At 51.9% G+C, this 21,045-nt stretch overlaps 1 protein-coding gene across 1 annotated transcript in view; it reads left to right on the top strand.

Moving 5' to 3' along the window:
* Positions 1–19,846, top strand: part of fat4 (FAT atypical cadherin 4) — a 69,238-nt gene extending 49,392 nt beyond the window's left edge. Inside the window, exons 7-17 of the mRNA XM_068740645.1 lie at positions 3,257–3,437; positions 5,172–5,422; positions 5,511–9,860; positions 11,031–11,135; positions 11,408–11,715; positions 14,293–14,378; positions 14,557–14,736; positions 15,083–15,207; positions 15,420–15,637; positions 16,740–17,001; positions 17,934–19,846. Coding sequence (XP_068596746.1) covers positions 3,257–3,437; positions 5,172–5,422; positions 5,511–9,860; positions 11,031–11,135; positions 11,408–11,715; positions 14,293–14,378; positions 14,557–14,736; positions 15,083–15,207; positions 15,420–15,637; positions 16,740–17,001; positions 17,934–19,846 — 7,979 coding nt within the window. The remainder of the gene's footprint in view (positions 1–3,256; positions 3,438–5,171; positions 5,423–5,510; positions 9,861–11,030; positions 11,136–11,407; positions 11,716–14,292; positions 14,379–14,556; positions 14,737–15,082; positions 15,208–15,419; positions 15,638–16,739; positions 17,002–17,933) is intronic.
* The last annotated feature ends 1,199 nt before the right edge of the window (positions 19,847–21,045 follow it).

Raw genomic sequence — 21,045 nt, 5'->3', positions numbered from 1 at the left:
GTGGCAAAATGATGTCATACGTCGCATAACGGTTGGCCAGGTTTCGCTCAGCCAGATTTAGCCGTAAACTTTCGCCACGCCCCACCCCCCCCCGCTGCGGCACTGCGGGGTGACACCCGCCGAAATCATTAACCCCGACACTCTAGGACTGTTTGGATGGGTAACTGGCAATTTGCTCGGAGAGCATTCCTCTTCTGTTGAGTCACTAAACCCCCCCCCCCCCCCCGAAGAAAAAAAACGACAACACAAAATGAAGCGGAGGACGGAGGCTGTTCTGCGCATGATGAACTCTTCTGGGTTTTGCGTTTCTCTCCTTTGCAGGTACGGCATTCAAGGGAAATTTACGAATCGGAAACAGGTGACAGCTGCTCCTCTGACCCCCCCCCCCCCCGCCCCGCCCCGCCCCGTATGAGTCTAGAGAGCATCTCACCTTCAGCGTAACCGTTTGAAACATTATTTATTGTATTTGCATACCTGCAAAGATATTGTGTTCCGTGACGACTAAATCGGACTGCCCACCTGGTGTAACAGGATAGATCCGAGCCATTAACACATGGAGCAGCAGGTATGGGGGGGGGGGGGGGCAGCTGCCAGGGGTTATGTGATATCGCCCGTCCCCCGGGGAGGCCGAGGAGGCGCATCCCGAGGCTGCACCGAGGAGCGTGACGCTGTGACAAGTGATACACCGAGAAAGTTGTGAGAAATGCTGCGTTTGAGCTCCTGCGAGGCGGAGGCGGGGTCGTCGCACGGGGAGAGGCTCGGGGGGCGGGGGGGGGACATACCCTAAACCGGGATGGGATATTTTTCCTCCGGCTCGCTAAGGATTAAGCCGGGTAACCGAGTCCTGTGTCTCAGAGTCCCTGATGTGTTTGGTGACAGAGGCAATGCAGGTCGAAGGTCACACAAGTGGCGGCGCGGGAGGGGCGAGGCCGTAAACAGGTTGTGACATCACGTCCTGTGCAAGAGTGCAACGCCTGGAAGGAGGGTTGTGTGTTTCACACACACACAAACACAGAGATGTTTCAACGCCTCGGAAAGTATCTTTGATGACATCACTGTAAGCAGACCCCCCCCCCCCAAATACTGCCGCTGTAACTGCCGTGGAACCTTTGAGCTTTCACAGGAATAAATCCCTCAGATTGACTGAATTAGCATCATCCCAGCGGAGACCACGGCGATCATGGCTCTAACATTCCGATCCAGCTTCGTGGCTCGTTCAGGCGTCGGGATTTTTATTTTACTTGTTTTATTATTATTTTCATTTTTCGTGATAATGGCCAAATGTGTTTTTAAAAATCATCTTATTTGAATTAAATGTCCTCCAGTCGGAGCTCAGGGCAAAGTTAGCTTAGCTCGGATCGACAGACAACTCGTCGACTCGCATCTCGCCTCCATTAGAAAGATCGGCCAAGGCAGAGCAGATGTCGGTCGTAATCTGTTGCCACGGCAACCCCTCTAACAATGACTCCCCTTGATCAAGCCAGGTGACACCTCAGGCTCTGTCGTTTGTGAGCTGAAATGCAATATTTCCTATGTTTGGTTCTGAGCACTGGGTCTCATTAAACCAGTAAGTTCTGAGCTAGAACTGCAGAACCGTGACTCATCTCGGTGGTGAGTCACTCCACATTAGTGCTTCGTGGTTTTGGGAGGCCTCTTATGGGATGAAAATATTTACTGTTCCTTCTGTTTGTGTCTATTGTGTATATTTTGCTCCTGGAATTCAGCGCTGTTTATCCTGAAAGTTGGCCCCGTGTGTTCTGACCAGCAGGCTCCCGGTCAAACGTCTGTTTATTATCAGAACGCCGTGATGTTACAGTAAAAAGGCTCACCCCCCCCCCCCCCGCCCTCCAGAGAGAAGCTGCGGTGGTCCCAAAACCCTACAATAAAGTCAAAATTCTTCAGCCTCCAAAAGGAGTATTGTCCAATCTGCCCGGGGGGGGGGGGGGTTAGCGTTAGCGCTAGCGCTTTGTCTAGAAGCTGCAGAGCTCGTTGGGAATTTCATTTCTTTCACTTCGCTGGGATTGAGTGGCGGTTTAAATGGGCTAACGGCTAACGCTGCTGTTTGTAGCACGGCTTTTTTTACTCTTTATATTACCTTTCTGCAGTGTTAGGCTACGCTACGTTAGCATTGAGTTGTTGTTGTTTGTCATATAGGCTGTCCACTCTTTTCTTGCCGTGCTTCTGGTTTCGACCCAACGCTAAAGCTAACGCTTCATTTATTTATGCCACAAACAGTTTGGTGCTGATTTCTAGATTCCTCACTGAAAATATTTGCGTTTGAATCTAAATCAACTGGACTCGTAAACCACCTCTGACCCGTGTAGACTTCACGGATCAGCATCGTCTGGATGGACACGGATCTGCAGCAGCCCCCCCCCCCCCCACCGTCCTCTCCTGAGGAGCTTTGGTAGCCTCCGCCGCCTCGGCGTGAATGGGTGGAAACAAAAGCCCCGTTGAGGTCTAGTCCATTTACCGTTAAAAGACCAAAAAGCTCGCGTCCTCGATGGCGCTCGTGTCTTCCCGTCTCTCGTTGATTTAAAGCGTGACGGCAAGGAGCTGTTTTCATCATCGGTTCTCCTGCTTGGTCTCCAGAGGCTGCCGGGGGGAAAGATAATTCATCCGACATTCAAGGGAGAACAATTGGCTCATATAATGAGCATGTTGCCCTGGTTTTATCATATTTATAAGATAATCCTTCCTGGCTGAATATAAAGAGCCACAGTGTCTCTCGAGCTTTAAAAGACGTCTTTATAGACATCCCCAAATCCTGCAACATTTTTTTAACAAAGCTGAAGTTGCGTTTGTGTTTGGAGGAAGTTCAGCGTGCCATTTAAGGAAGGATTCCCGAGGCCGTCTCAGGCGAGGCAGATGTCAGATGTTTCTTCTCTTCAGGTTTTTCTGCTCTGCGGCTCATTTTCATCTGCTATTGATTTAAATCCGGCCCCCAGGTGGGGGCGCGCGGTAAAGCCTCGCTTCGTCACCAGCTCTGGGAGAAAAATAGTCCGATTTCTGCTGGCGATAGCACTTTCTCCTCGCTCGGATCCTCTCTCTCAGAGCCGTGCACCTTAAAATAGATGCCTCGCCTTGGAAATGAAACGTCCACAAGTCACATACAATGAGCGTCTCAACGTCCCACTCCTGTCCTCTTCCAGCTTCCCGCGTCACAGAAACGAGGCTGGTCATGTGACAGACAGCGGAGCGTCGGTTCTCCTCCACCTCGACCGTTCACTCCGGCATTCTCCTTGCTTTTCCTCAGGTTCTCCGTCTCTGAGTGGAACCGGGACGGTCATCGTTCTGGTGGACGACGTGAACGATAACGTCCCTGTTTTCACGTCGTCCTCCTTCCACACCACCATCATGGAGGACGCGCCGACGGGGACGGATGTGCTTCTGGTCAACAGCTCCGACGCAGACGTGGGCATCAATGGCGTCATAAGGTACCCCCCCCCCCCCATGGCGAGCGTGTTCCTATCAGTTTGTGTGTGTGTTTTTGTTTGTTTGTGTTCTAAATCTTTGTCCTGGAACCCACGACTCAATAAATAGCTTCCAGTCAAACGTGGAGCAACTGTTCCCTGTAGAACCCATGACCACCCGGGGCTGGAAGTAGCAACTGGCCTCATTTGCTGTTTGCTTGGATCAAAGAAGTGCTGGTTGGTTTCCCAGGCTTTAGTTTTACAGTTGGGCCTCAAAATGAAATGATTACCAACAAAAACTATTGTCAAAGTGTCCTGAAATAACAAGAATTACAAAAGTAAAGTAGTTTAATCCAAGGTTTAATGACATTTCTTGCATAGACTGGACATTTCCTACAGAATCTCCTCTTGAGTTTTAGAGCCTGAGCCCGTTTTGGGAGTTTAACAGAAGAAAGCTAGGAAGCAATAATGCGTTGCAGAAATGACCTCACCATTTGATCGGTTTTTTCCAGGAGCGTCAGAAGGAAACCGTGATTATTTGCTCTGAAGATTTATTAGAAATTTGACTTCCTTGCAGATGAATTAATGAATGAAGCCTTTTTACAATCCAGAGGAGATCCAAAAACTACTGAGAATGAGCGAACCCTTGTCGGCCCACAGCAGAACCGGGTCTCAGCATTCCCTTTTACCTCATCCCCAGCTTTCTGAAATTCCAGGCTGATGTTGTAGTTGGTAACGGAAGTTTTGGCAACACAAAATTCTTTGTTTGGATTCCCAAGCCGGACGCCGACTTTTTCCCCCACTCACAGCCCCCTCCTTGTAGGCGCTTCTTGCTGGTCCCTCTCGATCCGGATCCTGATTCAAGTCTGACCCCTCCTCAGTAGCCCCACCGGTTGCACATTGGGGGGTACCGCAGCATGCTCCAGTTTCCCAAAACACAGTAATGAGGATGTTAATTCTCTATGACAGTACGAGTGGTGCCCATCAGGGGGTTGGAGGACCTTAATGGAGACCAGAACCGGTACCCTTCGGTTTTTAATGTTGAGTCTCTGCTATTTAACGTGAGCCCCGGACCTGCACTCGTCTCTGGACTGTGTCCAGACCGCAAACATCTGAGGACAGTTCATGTCACTGATGATATCCAAATAAGCCTCGCATCCACTCTGCTCATTCCGTAATTTGTCATTCCCGTCTCTGGAGGGGGATTCAAAGTCTTTTCAAAGGATGCACTGGTCTGTACATGCATGTGTCAGTTTACATTTATGTCTGGGATTAGGATGAAGCTTGAGATTAGTCAGCAAGCCAAAGACTGTTGTCCTTCTGTCCTTACGTGATTTTATTCATCATGCTCTTCCCATGCTTTTATTATTCCTAACTAATGCAGGAAGCAGGGCCTGCAGCGGATAGTTCAGCCTGTTTGACATCAGGCATTTCAGGAAGTGAGACGTTTTTAAAGACGGCATGCCGGGGATTGATTTAAGGATCAAATGCTGAAGGATGGAAGAGGGAGGACACCAGGAGGGGCGAAACAGAGATATGAGAAGAGCTGTTGACTCATTATTTACTCTAGAAACATCTGTAATAGCACAATTACCGCACTGGAATACACATGATTATGAGATACAAAGTTTTCTGAAAGAGCTGCCGTGTCCTTCCACCGTGTAATAACACCACAGCACCGTAAACATGTTGGTATGCAGGTGCTGCAGAAATCACAGACCTTTCATCAAGACTCGTTCCTGTTTACTTTCCTCACAGCTACAGCCTGACCGGAGGCCACGGCCGCTTCTCCATAAACCCAGCGACAGGGCAGATTATCACCAGTTCCCTGCTGGACCGGGAGGACCGGGCCAATTACCAGCTCCTGGTTGTGGCAACAGATGGCGGGCAGCCCCAGGGCCTGTCCAGCTCCGCCACCGTGTCCGTGACCGTGGCTGACATCAACGACAACCCTCCTCGCTTCCACCACCACCCCTACGTCACCCACATACCCGCCTCTACGGCACCAGGTGAGCACGCGTTGCCGTAGTCTTTAAAATAAGCACATTATCACGCATGGTCAAACCTGACCAAAGAAGATCCGTGTGTTGTCTTCAGGGTCCCTGGTCTTTGCTGTTACCGTCACCGATGAAGACTCTGGCGCCAACGCCCAGCTGCACTACTCCCTGCTGGGGCGCAACTCTGAGAAGTTCAAGATCGACCCCATCAGAGGCGCCATCACAGCCAATGAGAAGCTAACCGGAAGCTCAGAGGTCACCCTCACGGTCCGAGTGAAAGACGGCGGGGCGAACCCCAAGATGGATATGACCACGGTGACGGTCCGCTTTGTTAACGGAGGAAACTTCCCCGTCATCAAGCTGAAGGAGCACACGTTTACCTTCCCAGAGAGCCAGCCAACTAACCACGTTGTTACCACGGTGACTGGGTCTTCTATGAGGGGCGGGCCATTATCTTACTACATCGCCAGCGGCAACCTGGACTATGCCTTCCACGTTGACCAGCTGTCAGGCGAGCTGTCCATCAGGCACCCGCTAGATTTTGAGCACATTCAGAAGTACGTTCTCTGGATCGAGGCCAGAGATCAGGGCTTCCCACCGTATTCTACTTACGAGAAAGTGGAAATCACGGTGCTGGACGTGAACGACAACCACCCGGTGTTTGATAAAGACCCCTTCCATGCTGAGATACTGGAGAACCTTTCGCCTCAACGGGTGCTGGTTGTCTCCGCTGTTGATCTGGACAGTGGACCTAATGGACACCTTGAGTACGCCATCATCGATGGCAACAAGGAGAACCGTTTCAGCATCAATAGAGCTACCGGGGAAATACGAACCACCAGGCCGCTGGACCGGGAAAAGGCGGCTCAGTACAGTCTGAAAGTCAAAGCCACTGACCGGGGGTTGCCCCCGAAGAACACAGCGGTCAAAGTGATAATCGGCGTGCTGGACGTGAATGACAACGCTCCTCGCTTCTCCAAGATCTTCAGCGCTACGGTGGCGGAGAATGCCCCCGTTGGCTACACCGTCACCAGGGTCACCACCACAGACGAGGACGCCGGTTCCAACGCCGTTAGCCGATATTCAATTGCAGATACCAGCCTTCCGTTTAGTATCAATCCAAACACCGGAGACATCACCATAAGCAGGCCACTCAATAGAGAAGACACAGATCACTACATCGTCAAAGTGTCTGCACATGACTCCGGCTGGACCGTGAGCACGGACGTCACCATGTTTATAACCGATATTAACGACAACGCGCCCAGATTCAACCGTCCTTCCTACTATCTGGACTACCCCGAACTCACCGAGGTGGGCTCCCTGGTGACGCAGGTGTCCGCCACCGATCCCGACGAGGGCTTCAACGGCAAGATCTTCTATTTCATTCGATCCCAGTCCGAGTATTTCAGAATTAATTCCAGCTCCGGAGAGATACTCGTGAAGCAGCAGTTAAAGTATCAGAACTCAACAGGTGCCAGCAGTATAAATATAAATCGCCACAGCTTTATTGTCACAGCGTCAGACCGGGCAGTCAAGCCTCTGATGAGTGAGACGACAGTAATTGTAAACATTGTGGACAGCAATGATAATCCGCCCGAGTTTGCCTCGCCCACCCACTTTACTCCTGTCACCAAAAGTGTCAAGGTTGGCACCAGGCTGATTAGGGTCGTAGCCCACGACAAAAAAGACTTTGGCCTTAATTCTGAGGTCGAGTACTTGGTAACAGGTGGAAACGGCTCTAGTAAATTCAAGCTGGACAAAACAAGTGGATGGATTACCGTCGCTTCCTCCCTTACGTCCGATGTGAATAAAGTCTTCTTGGTTGACATTACAGCGAACGACAGAGGAAATCCACCTTTATCGGCCCGGACGTTGGTACGGATCACCGTCACGGAGGAAAACCACCACACGCCTGAGTTCTCACAGAGCCAAATCTCAGCCACGGTACCTGAAAGCCTTGCCGTGGGAACGGCCATTAGGACTCTGTCCGCCAGGGACAAAGATAAAGAAATGAATGGCCTTATCGCGTACAATATCGCATCAGGCAACGACGGCGGTCTGTTCTCCCTTCATGGTAAGACGGGAGTGCTATCCTTAGCTCAGCCCCTGGACTTTGAAGAGAAGCACCAACATGAGCTCAGAGTTTCAGCCACTGACGGTGGCTGGATTTCCAAGACGAGCTACGTGTCCGTCGTAGTACGCGTGACTGACGTGAATGACAACCCTCCTGTGTTCGATCCCGACGAGTACTTCCCCATTGTTCAAGAGAACGTTCCCAGTGGCACCACTGTGGTGAAAATGAACGCCACGGACCGTGATTCGGGGGCTAACGCAGTCATGGCTTATGTGATACAGTCGTCAGACAGCGACCTCTTTGTTATCGACCCAAACACGGGCACCATCACCACCCAAGGCTTCTTGGATTACGAGTCTAAACAGGTCTACCATTTAACAGTGAAGGCCTTTAATGTCCCAGACGAGGAGCGCTGCAGCTTCGCCAATGTCAACATCCAGCTAAAGGGAGCCAACGAGTACGTACCCCGCTTTGTCTCCAAGCAGTACTACTTTGAAATATCTGAAGCTGCTCCAAAAGGCACAGTGGTAGGGGAAGTCTTTGCCAGTGATCGAGACCAAGGGGATGACGGGGTGGTTTACTACCTCATTTTTGGGAGGAGCAGAAGGAAGGGCTTCAGCATCGATAAGAATACAGGCCAGATTTATGTCACCGGTACGCTTGACCGTGAGAAAGAGGAAAAAATCTCGCTGAAAGTGTTGGCAAAGAATGCAGGGAGCATCCGTGGGGCAGATATTGATGAGGTTTTTGTGAACATCACAATTCTTGATGCCAACGACCCCCCCGTTTTTACCCAGGAACTGTATGACGTGCAGGTTAGCGAAGGTCTGTTGCCGGGCGGTCTGGTTACCTTTGTCAGTGCTCAGGACTCCGATTCGGTCCCGAGCTGGAGCAGATTTTCCTACGCCTTTGCTCCTGAGTTTGACAAAAATATTTTTACTATCAATCCCAAAACTGGCCAAGTGTCGGTGGCTGCAGAGCTAGACCGAGAGACCACGCCCGTGTATAATCTACTCGTCCTCGCCGTGGATACCGGCACGCCGCCCGCTACAGGAAGCACAACCGTGATTGTGAGTCTAGAAGACATAAACGACAACGGCCCAACTTTGACAACCAGCTACGCTGAGGTGATGGAGAATCAGAGAGCTGGCACTGCGGTGACAACGCTAGCAGCATCCGACCCAGATCTTCCACCCAACCAAGGGCCTTATTTGTTCAGCCTTCAGAGCTCTGGATCGGCCCACAGCTACTTCAGCCTCAGTCCGGCTGGAGCGTTAGCCACCAGCAGGGAGATCGACAGAGAGCAGATCAGCGACTTCTTCCTTTCCGTTGTGATTAAGGACTCCGGTGTGCCTCAGATGTCTTCAACGGGAACAGTTCACGTCAAAGTAAACGATCAGAATGACAATCCCTCAGAGCCGCGGTCCCTGGAAATCTTTGTCCACTATTTTGGGAACATGTTTCCTGGAGGATCCTTGGGTGATGTCAAACCCCAAGACCCTGATGTTCAGGATCGGTTTCACTGCTCTCTTATTCCTCCATCCTCGGGTCTGTTTAGCATCCCGACCGGAACGTGCAATCTCAATTCTAAAGCTCGCTCGATGGATGGAACTTTTGAAATAACCATCCGGAGCAGCGACGGCGTCCATGGCTCAGTCAGCAACACAGCTCGAGTTCTCTTCATGGGTTTCACAAATGCCACTGTGGACAATAGCATACTGATCCGGCTCCAATCCCAAGGAATCAAAAGCTTCCTTACTAACCACTACCTCAGCTTCCTACGCATTGCCAACTCCCAGCTCGCCGGACTCGGCACGGGGGTGCTGCTTTACGGAGCGTTCGAGCTCAACAATCAGACTTTCCTCATGGCAGCTGTGAAACGGGGCCACGGACAATACGTCAACCCTAGCGGCGTGGCTACATTCTTCCAGAGTATCAAAGACATTTTACATAGACAGAGTGGAGTGCAAATAGACGCGGTGGACCATGATCCTTGCACGCGCAACCCGTGCCAGAATGGAGGCAGCTGCAAGCGGCGTCTCAGTGTCGGGCCTGATATGAAGACAGAAGAAAGTGTCCCAGTGATCCTTGTTTCCAACCACCCCCTGCAGCCCTACGCCTGCAGCTGCACACCCGGATATACAGGAGCTCTGTGCGAGACAGACATCGACGAGTGCCGGCCATCACCCTGCCACAATGGCGGCACCTGCCACAATCTGGTGGGGGGGTTCTCCTGCACCTGTCCTGAAGGTTTCACTGGTATGGCCTGCGAGAGGGACGTCAACGAATGCCTTTCCAATCCCTGCAAGAACGAAGCGCTGTGCCAGAACTTCCCCGGCGGCTTCAACTGTCTCTGCAAGTCCGGCTTCGCAGGTACTGACCTGAGTCGCTCTCACGTGAGACTCAAACACACTCTGGCATTCACACGATGATGCCGTCACACACGTAGCGTTAGCGCTAGCTGAGATCAGCCTGCTGTGCTTTAATAAACAGGATGACGACCGTCCATATCGCTTCATGCACGCCTTAACGTTCGTGCAGCTCCGGCCGCACGCAGATGAGTTTCAAACTGTTTACAGAAGGATTTCTTAATCAACGGTTGCTCATTTAGCTCTCTTGTTAGTCGCATGACAAATGAGCAGCTTTATAAAAGATCCAATCAGGCCTTTTCCTTCAGTGATGTAATCAATATGGCGCATTAAAGGGCGAGCCGTCATTTGAAACTCGCATGTTCCCCAGCTGCCGACTCCAGCATCTGAAAGGCATTTTCTGCAGCGGGCCGTTTTGCTTCAAGTCAGGTCATTACCGTCCGTTTATATTATGAGCGTAAAAAAAATAACCACAAATCTTTAAGGTTCATGAAGATAAATGAGCGGCCGGAAGAAGTGCACCTACTGACCTACAGTAGTTTGCACGTCCTTGCTGTGAACTCCAAGCTTCCTGTTTTTCCTGCCAACTTATCACCGGATTTAAAGCTTAAAATGTTTTTGCAGAAGCTCATTGTCATTTTTTATTTTATCACGCCTCATTTACTGTCATACCCAAGTATGCTATTTGTGATATCCACTCATTTCGCCGTTCACCTATGTGAGAACCTCATGCATATTGCAGCTGTTTGTTTTTCCGCGCTAAAAGGGAAAAAACAAACAACAACAACAACCTTTTCCACACGTAATTTGTTCTCGTAATGAGTTTGAAAATCTGGTTTTCCTTTGTGAGTATAATCTGCCAGCTGGATGAGGTCATTTCTGTTCTCCAAAGAAAGGTTCAAGATGTTTTGGATCAAGTGATGCACAGTAATTTGGGACAAAATAAGAAAGAAGCCGAAATAAGTGCACCAAGAAACGTGACATTACGTCTTCCTCTTCGCTGCGGGGTTAAAGGTTCGGAGCCCAGATATTTTTCCGGTGCCGGTTCTCAGCTGTGAAGTGATGAAAGACTTGCCTGTGGGGAGGGGGGGGGGGGGGGGTCTGTGTGTCCCACAAGGTTTTCCTGTGTTGTCTGCCACCTCATCCATTTTACTCTGTTGTTCTGTGAACCCAGGCAAAACGTGTGAGTCCATCATCAATCACTGTGAGTGTAACCCGTGTTTTAATGGCGGGTCCTGTCAGAACCGGGTGGATGGATATTACTGCCATTGCCCATTTGGTAAGTAATGATAGGAAACATTTGGGGGCATTAGCGAGCCCTACTCATCTGAAAAGCAAGATTCCTGAATGTATCTGTGATTTCTAAAGTGGACGCCGTCATTTTGTTTTGCTTCTCCATTTTTCATGCGTTGAAATCTTTTCAAATTTTCACGAGCCGACAACAGCGATCGGTGTTCGGCGCCTTCTGAACAGCGAACGTTTAACGCTGCTCGGTCAACATTCTGTCTTACCGCCGTGAATCATTCGCCTCTGCTCTGTTTTTGTCCTCAGGGGTTTTTGGCAAACACTGCGAACTCAACAGCTATGGCTTTGAGGAGCTTTCCTACATGGAGTTTCCGTCTCTGGATCCCAACAATAACTACATCTACATCAAGTTTTCTACCCTGAAGAGCAACGCGCTGCTCATGTACAACCACGACAACCAGACCGGAGACAAGGCGGAGTTCCTGGCTCTGGAGATCTACGAGGGACGGGTGCGTTTCTCCTTCAACCTGGGGAGTGGAACCTACAAACTGATGACCATGATAAGAGTGTCCGACGGGCAGTTCCACACCGTCATCGCCAGGAGAGCCGGGATGGTGAGAACCTCCCTTTTTATTTAACGCTTCTCATGTTTCTCGGAGTCTAACCGTTGCAGGGAATCTTAGAAATGCCACAAGGTATGGCCGTAAAACATAGGTTGTGCTGCATCCTGGGATTTACGGCTGAAACCTGCATCTAAATTTGGCTTTTAAATTCTTTTTTGCACCATCGGATGATAATTAAACTCCCCCCCAAAAACCACGGGTAGCTCAGCTTATGGTTTTCATGGTTTGTAATTATATTTTATTGCTAGTTGTGATTTACAATACAGGCATCCAAAATGACTCTGAAGGTTGAAATCCTGCCTCCCTGCGCTCCGTTTGGGAGGCTTCCCTCTGCCAGCGATGCCGTGGCAAGGAGAGAGGGGAAAGAAAGAAAGAAAAAATCCACCTCGGCTCCGTCAAGACATCCATAATGCGGCGCTCCTGCTGGACTTCGAATCTGTCGTTTCCCACCGTGCGCTGAGAGTTCCATAGGAAGCTGGTAAAACCATTAAATTGTCAGGTTTGAGGTGGTGCGGAGTGACGGGATGGAAAGGACTACAGAGCGCATTGAGATCCGTGTGACTCCGTCTGCCCCGTCAGGGCGCTGGAGGAACGAGTAGCGTGTCACGCTTCAAGTGCCAACTCGCTCAGGCGGCGTGAGGTGAAACTGATCGCCATGTTTGGAAAAAAAAACAAGTGCCGCGGGTCACTTTGGTGGTCAGGCCTGAGGCCTGCTGTTAGCGCCCGCCTCCTGGCTTGTGTTTTTATGGTGACTGAAACTGAGGACGTGGTTCTGGACTACAGTCAGAGGGACAAGACCGTATACGGGTCCTGTTGCAGCCATTTAAGTCTGTTTAGTTGTTAGGAACAATAAGCAGCGCATCAGGAATTCAAGCTAACGCTAACGCTGTTTCCATGGTAGCGTTGTTTTGTCTTGCCGCAACATTTTTCGTGTTGGTTTTAGTTTTGGACGTGTTGGTGATTTATCAACGTATTAAAATGTGACATGTTCTCTCAGCATCTTGGCAGCGACATGGCCCGCTAAGCCCAGCGCTAACTCTGTCTGTCGCTAACTCTGTCCGTCGCTAACTCTGTCCAGCTGATATTTGCTGGAATAAAGTGTTCTATTCTATGTTTTGTTCAATAAAATAACACATGAAAAAAACTTGCCTGATAGAATGAGAGCAGTAAAAGTTAAGCAAACAAAATAATGGGTCATTAATCCCAAATAATGGGCTGAAAGATACTAAAATTGATGAATGAGCTCTAAAGGGTTTTTGGAGATGCTATTTGATTAAATCCATCCGTGTGCGACGTAGAACGAAATTAGCGTTAGCATTAGCTGAGACTTTAGTGCCGGTCCCACTATGCGGACCAGGTCAGCTCTGCTTGCCGGTACCTGGTTCTTGTTTGGTACCATCTTTGTCGTGTTGGATTAAAGCTGAGCAGGAACTAGGAGAGGATGTAAAACCCGGCATGAGTTACGCTCCTCTAATGGAAAAGCACTCACCTCTCAGCTCACCTCCGCTAACCTCGTTAGCTAATAATCCCTGCCCAGATATTCCCTTCATCACCGTGACGACGGCATTGCACCTGTTTGGAAAAAGATGGCAGCTTTTATTATTTCTCACTCTTCAATTAGTCTTGGAAACAAACCCGTAATAAAGGCAGGGCAGCCGTTATTCTGCAGGAAGCAGCATCGAGGTCCTAGAAACCGGCTTCGTCACGCTTCCTCCTGCTACTCTTCTTTTAGCGTTTCGACAGAGAGCGCCATAAGGAAAAACCAGCGGTTCCACGGATGCATCCTGCTGTTCCCGGCCTTCCCATCACCGTGTTGCTCGTGTGTGTGTGTGTGTTAACGTGTGTTTGGGTTTGTGCGCCCTGCGGGGTCGTGCCCTCCTGGATGACCCGTGATGCGGATCCGGGCCGGCGTGGTCGGTGTTTGCTTAAGATCCAGGAGAGGCGGCGGCTTGATTGCTCCGGGTTTTCAACACTTTCACACAGTTTCCCGCACCAGCCCGTTTCTTTTCTTCCTAGTCGGATCGGACCCCCCCCCCCCCCACACACACACACACACACACACACACATCTGGTCGAATGCTTTCGACCCATTAACGGGAAATAGAAATTGTTTCCTGTGATGTATGGCATTTTCCTGCCACTCTTCCACCGACCGCTGTGATGGATTGATGAAAAATAGCTGACCTACATGCCATTAGGTGGACAAACCTCACGCTAACCGCCGTCCAGGACTTAGACAAATACTCAAGGAGGAGTTATGGGTGGAAGCAGCCCCTGTGGAGAAGGTTATGGTGCAGAGCTCGAGGAGAAAAGCTGCACCAAACAAATTTATGTTTCAGCACGTAGCTTACGTCAGGCGGCTTTGTCGCTGTGACAGTCGCATGCGGCTCCGGTCGCTCTCTGGCAGGGTTGCCATGTCTGTGCTTTAGCGAGATGCTAGCAGCAGCAGCTAACCCAAAAGATCACAGCTTTAAAGGTACTGAAACTGGACCACAGCTCAGAGCCGTGAAACATGACACGTGTGTGTGTGTGTTTGTTTGTTTGTTTGTTTGGTTGTCTGTCGTGCAGGCGGCGTCCCTGACCGTGGACCTGTGTGGCGACGAGCAGGAACCGGGCTTCTGTTCCGTCAGCAATGTGGCCGTCCACACGGACTGGTAAGAGAACCGCACACGCAAACCGATGATCCGTGTCTGTTAATCCGGCGGTTCGGATTCCCTGCGGCGGTCGATTTCCTCCAACAGCTCGGCTCCGTCGCTCTCCGTGGAGAAGTTGTAGAAGGTTGTTGGGTCGTAACTCCAGTTAAAGCTTGTGTGTGTGTGTGTGTGTGTGCAGGATTCTGGACGTGCAGCCCAACAGGCTCTCGGTTGGAGGCGTCCGGTCGATAGAGTCGGTCCTTCATCGCCGTGGTCAGGTCGCCACCCACGACTTTGTCGGATGCATCATGGAGTTCGCCGTCAACGGCCGCCCGCTGGAGCCCGGCCAGGCGCTGGCATCGCGCGGCATCCTTGACAGGTTCCTTTTACTGCCGCCGCCGCCCTCTCTCGCCTCCCTCTCTCGCCTCCCTCTTCTTCCCATCTGTCCGTCTTCTCTAACCTCCCCGTCTTTCTGTTCACACTCTGAAACCCTCTGGAGAGACCCATAAAAGTCGTTTCGGTACAAACGGCAGATTTTTGACGAGGGGAAACCAATTGGAAAATTCCGAGGATTCTTTTTTTTTTAACCTGCCCTGCTGTTGAAAAGCGAGGCAAAGACAGATCTTTTAACCGGGAGAGAAATCACAACTCATCTGCGCTCCTTTGGACCCCCCCGGCTGCAGATTGTGATGCTGACTTGTCAAACTTGGTCCATGTGTCCCTAGATGTCCAAGACTGGAAGGAGCCTGCACCGCCAGCCCCTGCAGACACGGGGGCACCTGTTTGGACCGCTGGTCCTGGCAGCAGTGCCAATGTGTGGATGGCTTCACCGGCAAATTCTGTGAGAAATGTAAGTCGAAGCTCTTGAAGTTTTTCGCTGAGGCTGCACTTAGGATGCGCTGATTCGATTCTGCCATGACTATTTATGATTCTTCCCTCCTGAGTCATCGAGCGGCGCCACGTATCTTAAGATAGGCCACATCAACGCAGCTTCAAAGCGTTCTTTGCATAAATGCCATCAGTCAGACAGGACTGAGGATGCTCTCCGTCTTCCTGCCACAGACGTGACGGCAGACACCGCCCTGTCCCTGGACGGCACCGGCCGTCTGGACTACTCCCTGAAGCAGGGCCCCAAGCGTGACGTCCTTTTGAGACGACTCCTGCAGGGCGTGACCTCTGACCCCGCCGGTCCCAGCAGCTTGGAGGTCAAGTTCAGGACGCGCAGCAAGAGCGGCACTCTGCTGCATGTGCAGGAGAGCAGCAACTACACGACTGTGAAGGTATGCCACGCTGAACGGGTCGTTTCCATAGCAACAGCCCCCTGTGCTTATCTGTTCATCCGTGCCTCGAGCCTTTATTGTAAACTCGTGTTGTCGCTCGGGAAGTGATCCGTCGGCACAGTGAATATAAAGATCATCATAATGAGTTTATACCTTTCACTGTTAGCAGCAGCTGCTAGCCGCGCTCGCTAGCAATCTTTGTCTTCCGAGTCCTGGTTCATCATCGCAGCTTCCTAAACGGTCCTGAAAGGCATCGAAGGTGCCACGAAGCCCCGAGAAGCTGAGCAGCAGGGGTGGGATGCATGCGGCGCATGTCCACATGTCGGGAGTCAGACTGTATATACTGAGATAAAAAGGACGGATGTTTAATAGATAAACTCGGTGATGCGTTTTCCAGCTTTCGGCTGCTCAGCGTCCTTTGGCTTGGAAGACTTTCCACTTTTCCCGTTCTAAATCAGTTCTTCCGGAAGCCACTTATCATTGTTGATTTTTTTCTTTTTGGGGGGGGGGGGGGGCTTTGAAGGGTTGAGAACAGGATTACTTTTCCATGGAAGTTGGGACTACACATATGAGATTACCATCCCCTTCCCGGCGTAAGCCACGGATTTGTCGTCCACGCCAAAGTGAGCGTGATTGATTTCTTTTAAAGACGCGCTCTGTCGTCACCAGTGGGCGTTCGAATGAGCGAGTTTTATCCCGATTTGATCTTCGGAAGCCTCCATTTATCACCCGCTTCAATAGCATAAGCTACGCCCACAAGTTGCGAGGACATGATTGAGCGCGGCGTCCCCCGGACGGCGGGAAGATTTACGAGCGTGACGCTGCTCCTCTGCTTTTGATCTCCGACCTCGCCATCAGTTTCTGCGAGCAGCGTTGCGAAGTTTTGAAGGGGCGGGGGAGGGGGGGGGGCGCTTCCTCCCGTTGCTCCTGATTGACGCGAACATGATAAAGTCGTTGCTTTAATCAGGATAAGCTTTATTCCAGAACAATGTGCATCCGTCCAGTCTGATATATAAAACACTCCTGCGTGCGTCGGGACATAAACCCCACGTTTTATTTGCACGTGCAACCTTAACGCCCCCCCCTCCCCGTTTCTTCTCAGCTGAGGAACGGCAACATCCACTACATCTCAGACGCCGGCGTCGGTGGGAAGGTGGAGCGGACCGTCGGAGACGCAGTGCTGTCGGACGGGAAGTGGCACACGCTCCGCCTGGCGAAGAACGGCTCGGCCACGGTGCTCCAGGTGGACGACGACCACCGCAGGGTCATCCAGCACGCCACCCAGGACTTTGGGGGCCTCGACGTGTTGACCTTTTCCCTTGGAGGGATCCCGCCCGGACCGGCTCAGCAGAAAACCGCAGCAGGTGGGTTCTGGGTCTTTCTGGCGTTTCGACCAGAAACTTTTCATCGGCCTATTTAAAATCCCTTTAGCCATCGCCCTCCCCAAACAAACGCTCAAAAAGCCCTCGCTGCGTGCACGTTAGTGCAATGTTTACGCGTGTGTGCGTGTGAACATACTTGCTGTGTGAGACACACGCGCTGAAGCTGGCCAAGAAACTCACCTCCTGTAGAGTCTCCGTGCAGACGTGTTTTTTACGTGTTATGGCAGCCTCCCCTACGCACTGAGAGCGAGCGTGTGTACGTGCACTGCAGGAACACGTGAGGCCATATAAATCAGCAGGGGGGGGGGGGGGGGAACCTGTTTCTATTTGACGCTGTTGAGATTCACCTTCTCAACCGCGGCCGAAGAGCTTCTCTTTCAGGAGAGTGTCCGTCCGTCCGTCCGTCCGTTCAGGACAGGACCGCTTCGTCTCGGAGCGCTCGTCCTCTGGAGACGTTCAGCGTCTTTATCTAATTTCCACGGGACTCTCTCGTCCTGAAGCGGGAGTTAGGAACATTGTGTAAAAGATACGGGAGATTTCAGGATTCCAAGGGGGGGGGCTAACCTGATAGTTGAATGCCGTTATCATGGCGTGTATAAAACAGTGCATGGTGTTATTAGCGTGCAGATCTTTGGCGGGCCGGCTGAACAGTTGTGTACCGGTGTTTACTTTTCAAGAGCTAATGAGAAGACACAAACGGATTTAATCTGCACCGGGATAAATTCAATAAAAGTCTATTTACAATGCTAAGGCAGCGCCGTTAGGCAACACACGCAGCACAGCGTTGACATTCATCCAACCCAGATGTCTGTCCTGAAGCTAACGGCGCTAACAATGGATCGGATCCTTGGAGGAGGAGCCTCCGACCGACGCTTAAACCAGCTGAACCCGGTTTCTCCTCTGTTTACCGACAGGTTTCGACGGCTGCTTGGCGCATGTGAAGTACAATGGCGAGAGCCTGCCGTTCACCGGAGAACACGCGCTCGTCGCCTTAACGAAGACCAGCCCGTCTGTCAAGATCGGATGCAGGGGCCCCGACCTGTGCGAGAGCAGTCCCTGCTGGGACGGCTTGATGTGCGTCAACCAGTGGTACGCCTACAAATGCGTGCCGCCGGGCGACTGCGCCTCCAATCCCTGCCAGAACCAAGGCAGCTGCGTGCCGGACTCCTCCCCCTCGGGGTTCACCTGCGCCTGCTCCGAGTTCTACACGGGCAGGACTTGTGAGACCTTGGTGGCCTGTCTGGGCGTCCAGTGTCCCGAAGGTACCGTCTGCAAGAGCGCGAACAACGGCGCTTTCGTCTGCAGCCCGAGCCCCGCCGCGGAGACCACGGTCCTTCCCATTTGGGCGGTTCCGGCCATCGTGGGCAGCTGTGCCACCGTCCTGGCGTTGGTGGTGCTCGGCCTGATCCTGTGCAGTCACTGCAAGGGCCGCAATAAGACCAAAGTGCCCAAGGAACCGAAGGAGAAGAACCCCAAGGAGAAGAAGAAGAAGAAAAAGAAGAAGGGGAGTGAGAACGTAGCCTTCGACGACCCGGACAACATCCCGCCGTACGGCGACGACATGACGGTACGGAAACAGCCGGAAGGTAACCCCAAGCCGGACATCATCGAGAGGGAGAACCCTTATCTGATCTACGATGAAACGGACATCCCCCACAGCAACGAGACGCTCCCCAGCGCCCCCTGCGCCCCGTGCAACGGCCCGGAGGCGGACATGGAACACTACGACATCGATAACGCCAGCAGCATCGCCCCTTCCGACGCAGACATCATCCAACACTACAAACAGTTCCGCAGCCACACCCCCAAGTTCTCCATCCAGAGACACAGCCCGCTGGGCTTCGCCAGGCAGTCCCCCTTACCCCTCGGGGCAACGAGCTACACCTACCAGCCTCAGTACACCCAAGCGCTGAGGTCCACCCCCCTCAGCCACTCCCACTCGGCATGCCCCACTCCAAACCCTCTTTCCAGACACTCTCCGGCGCCGTTCGCCAAGCCCGCCTCCTTTTACAGAAACACTCCCACCAGGGAGCTCAACCTGGCGCGCCGCGAGGGCAGCCCGCTGGACCTGCACAGTGACATGTGCCAGCCACCGCCCATGTTCAACTACGCCACCCGGCTGGGGAGGCGGAGCAAGAGTCCGCAAACCATGGCGGGCCACGGCCACACCTCCAGGCCCAGCAGCCGGCTCAAGCAGCCCATCGAGCAGGTCCCCCTGGAAACGGGGCCCCCCGTGGGGCTGTCCATCGAGGAGGTTGAGCGGCTCAACACTCCACGGCCACGCAACCCGAGCATCTGCAGCGCCGACCACGGGCGCTCCAGCTCGGACGAGGACTGCCGCAGGCCGCTGTCGAGGGTCCGCAACCCCGCCGACGGCATCCCCGCCCCGGAGTCCTCCTCGGAAAGCGACTCTCACGACTCCTTCACCTGCTCAGAGATGGAGTATGACCGGGAGAAACCCGTGTCTTACAGCTCCCGCGTCCCCAAACTGTCACAAGTCAACGAGTCGGACGCTGACGACGAGGACTACGGCGGGAGGCTGAAGCAGCGGCGCTACTCGAGCCGAAGGGCGGAAGGAGGGCCGGGCGTGGCTCAGGGGCCCCCCGTTGACCAGCACTACACCCTGCACCACAAACTTGCCCAGCAAGGCGGAGGCTTCAACTGGGACAATCTATTGAACTGGGGTCCCGGGTTCGGACATTACGTCGACGTGTTCAAGGACTTGGCGTCGCTTCCTGAGAACGCGGCGGCCAGAGACATTGAAATGAACAGCGGCGCCGGTTCAGTGACCATTCTCAACGAAGGCGAGGCGGAACAGTACGTGTGAGACTATTTATTACGATGTTCTCCATTTAAGCCTGTACATTTCTACAAAACGTTTCACGGTACTCAAAATAATAAGAGACGACTTCGAATGCAGAACGGCCGCGCCTGTGGCACGACGGATGTTTCTGATCGGACGTCCTTCATCGGGCGATCGTGCGTTCTATTCCCTCGAGAACGCCTCGTTACGATCCAGCCGTTGACACAGACTCACTCGGAAAACTGCAAAACGGAATCCATGTCTGACGGACGCTGCGTTCGCGCCGTCTAGATCAAGCATTTCTGTTTGTTATTACTAATACGGCCTCTCCTTTCCAGAAAAGCTGCGAGATAAGAGGCTCGATAACATTAACACTCGCAGGAAGAGAACGGGAAACGCCTTTTCGCTTGTCTTTTTTAGGAGTCGGTTTTTAACCGGTTTGAAACGAAGCATGTGTGTTTGATCTGGCTGCACCTGCAGACGACCGGACGGCGGCCTCTGGGTGACCGCCATGCGGCGGTCCGCTCACACGCCACGGCGGACCGCACCAACGCCGGGATCCCTTTTAATTAAGACCCCCGCCCTGCCTCACAGACGTTGAGGAGGACTTTTACTTTTCCGCTCATGTTTTTTTTTTTGTGGTTTTCTTTGTCACAGATTTGCATTTCCTGATCTGCCAATCGTTTTTTTTTTTTTTCCGGCAACGACAACGTTGATAGCGATGGATGGATCCCGCCAACGTGAGCCGCAACTAAAGCACGATGAACGCGCGTACATTTTCTTGGTGGTCTTTGTCCGTTATTTTGGCATGTATGGTTTTTACATTTTTGTACTGTTTATTAACTTAAATTACTTAAGCTGTGTTTTTAAGGATATTTTCATATGCTGAAAAGTGTGTTCTTACTTTCGGGGAAAGTAAGATTGCAGCTTATTTTTTACATTTGTTACATACGTAACGTCAGTATTTTCCACTTTTGATAAACGTATAACATGCCGTATGCTTTGTACCTGTAAAAAGCCAATAACAGAATAAAAAAGTATTTATTTAAAAGCTGCGTTTGGGGAAACTTCCTTCCAGCAGTTTTCCGACGTGTCCTTTCATCTCGCTCGGGTGGTGAAATGTTTAAATAATTCTGACCCTGATCCAAACATTTAAGAAGGCATCTCAGGCCCCCCAACGGAACCGAGCCTCCGCCCCTCACAGCCAAGAAAAGCACCGAGCA

This window comes from Brachionichthys hirsutus, chromosome 6, assembly GCF_040956055.1.
Source record: "Brachionichthys hirsutus isolate HB-005 chromosome 6, CSIRO-AGI_Bhir_v1, whole genome shotgun sequence".
NCBI classification, from domain to species: Eukaryota; Metazoa; Chordata; class Actinopteri; order Lophiiformes; family Brachionichthyidae; genus Brachionichthys; species Brachionichthys hirsutus.
Note: the sequence above shows the minus strand (reverse complement) of the source record. Positions and strands in the feature narration are given on the sequence as shown.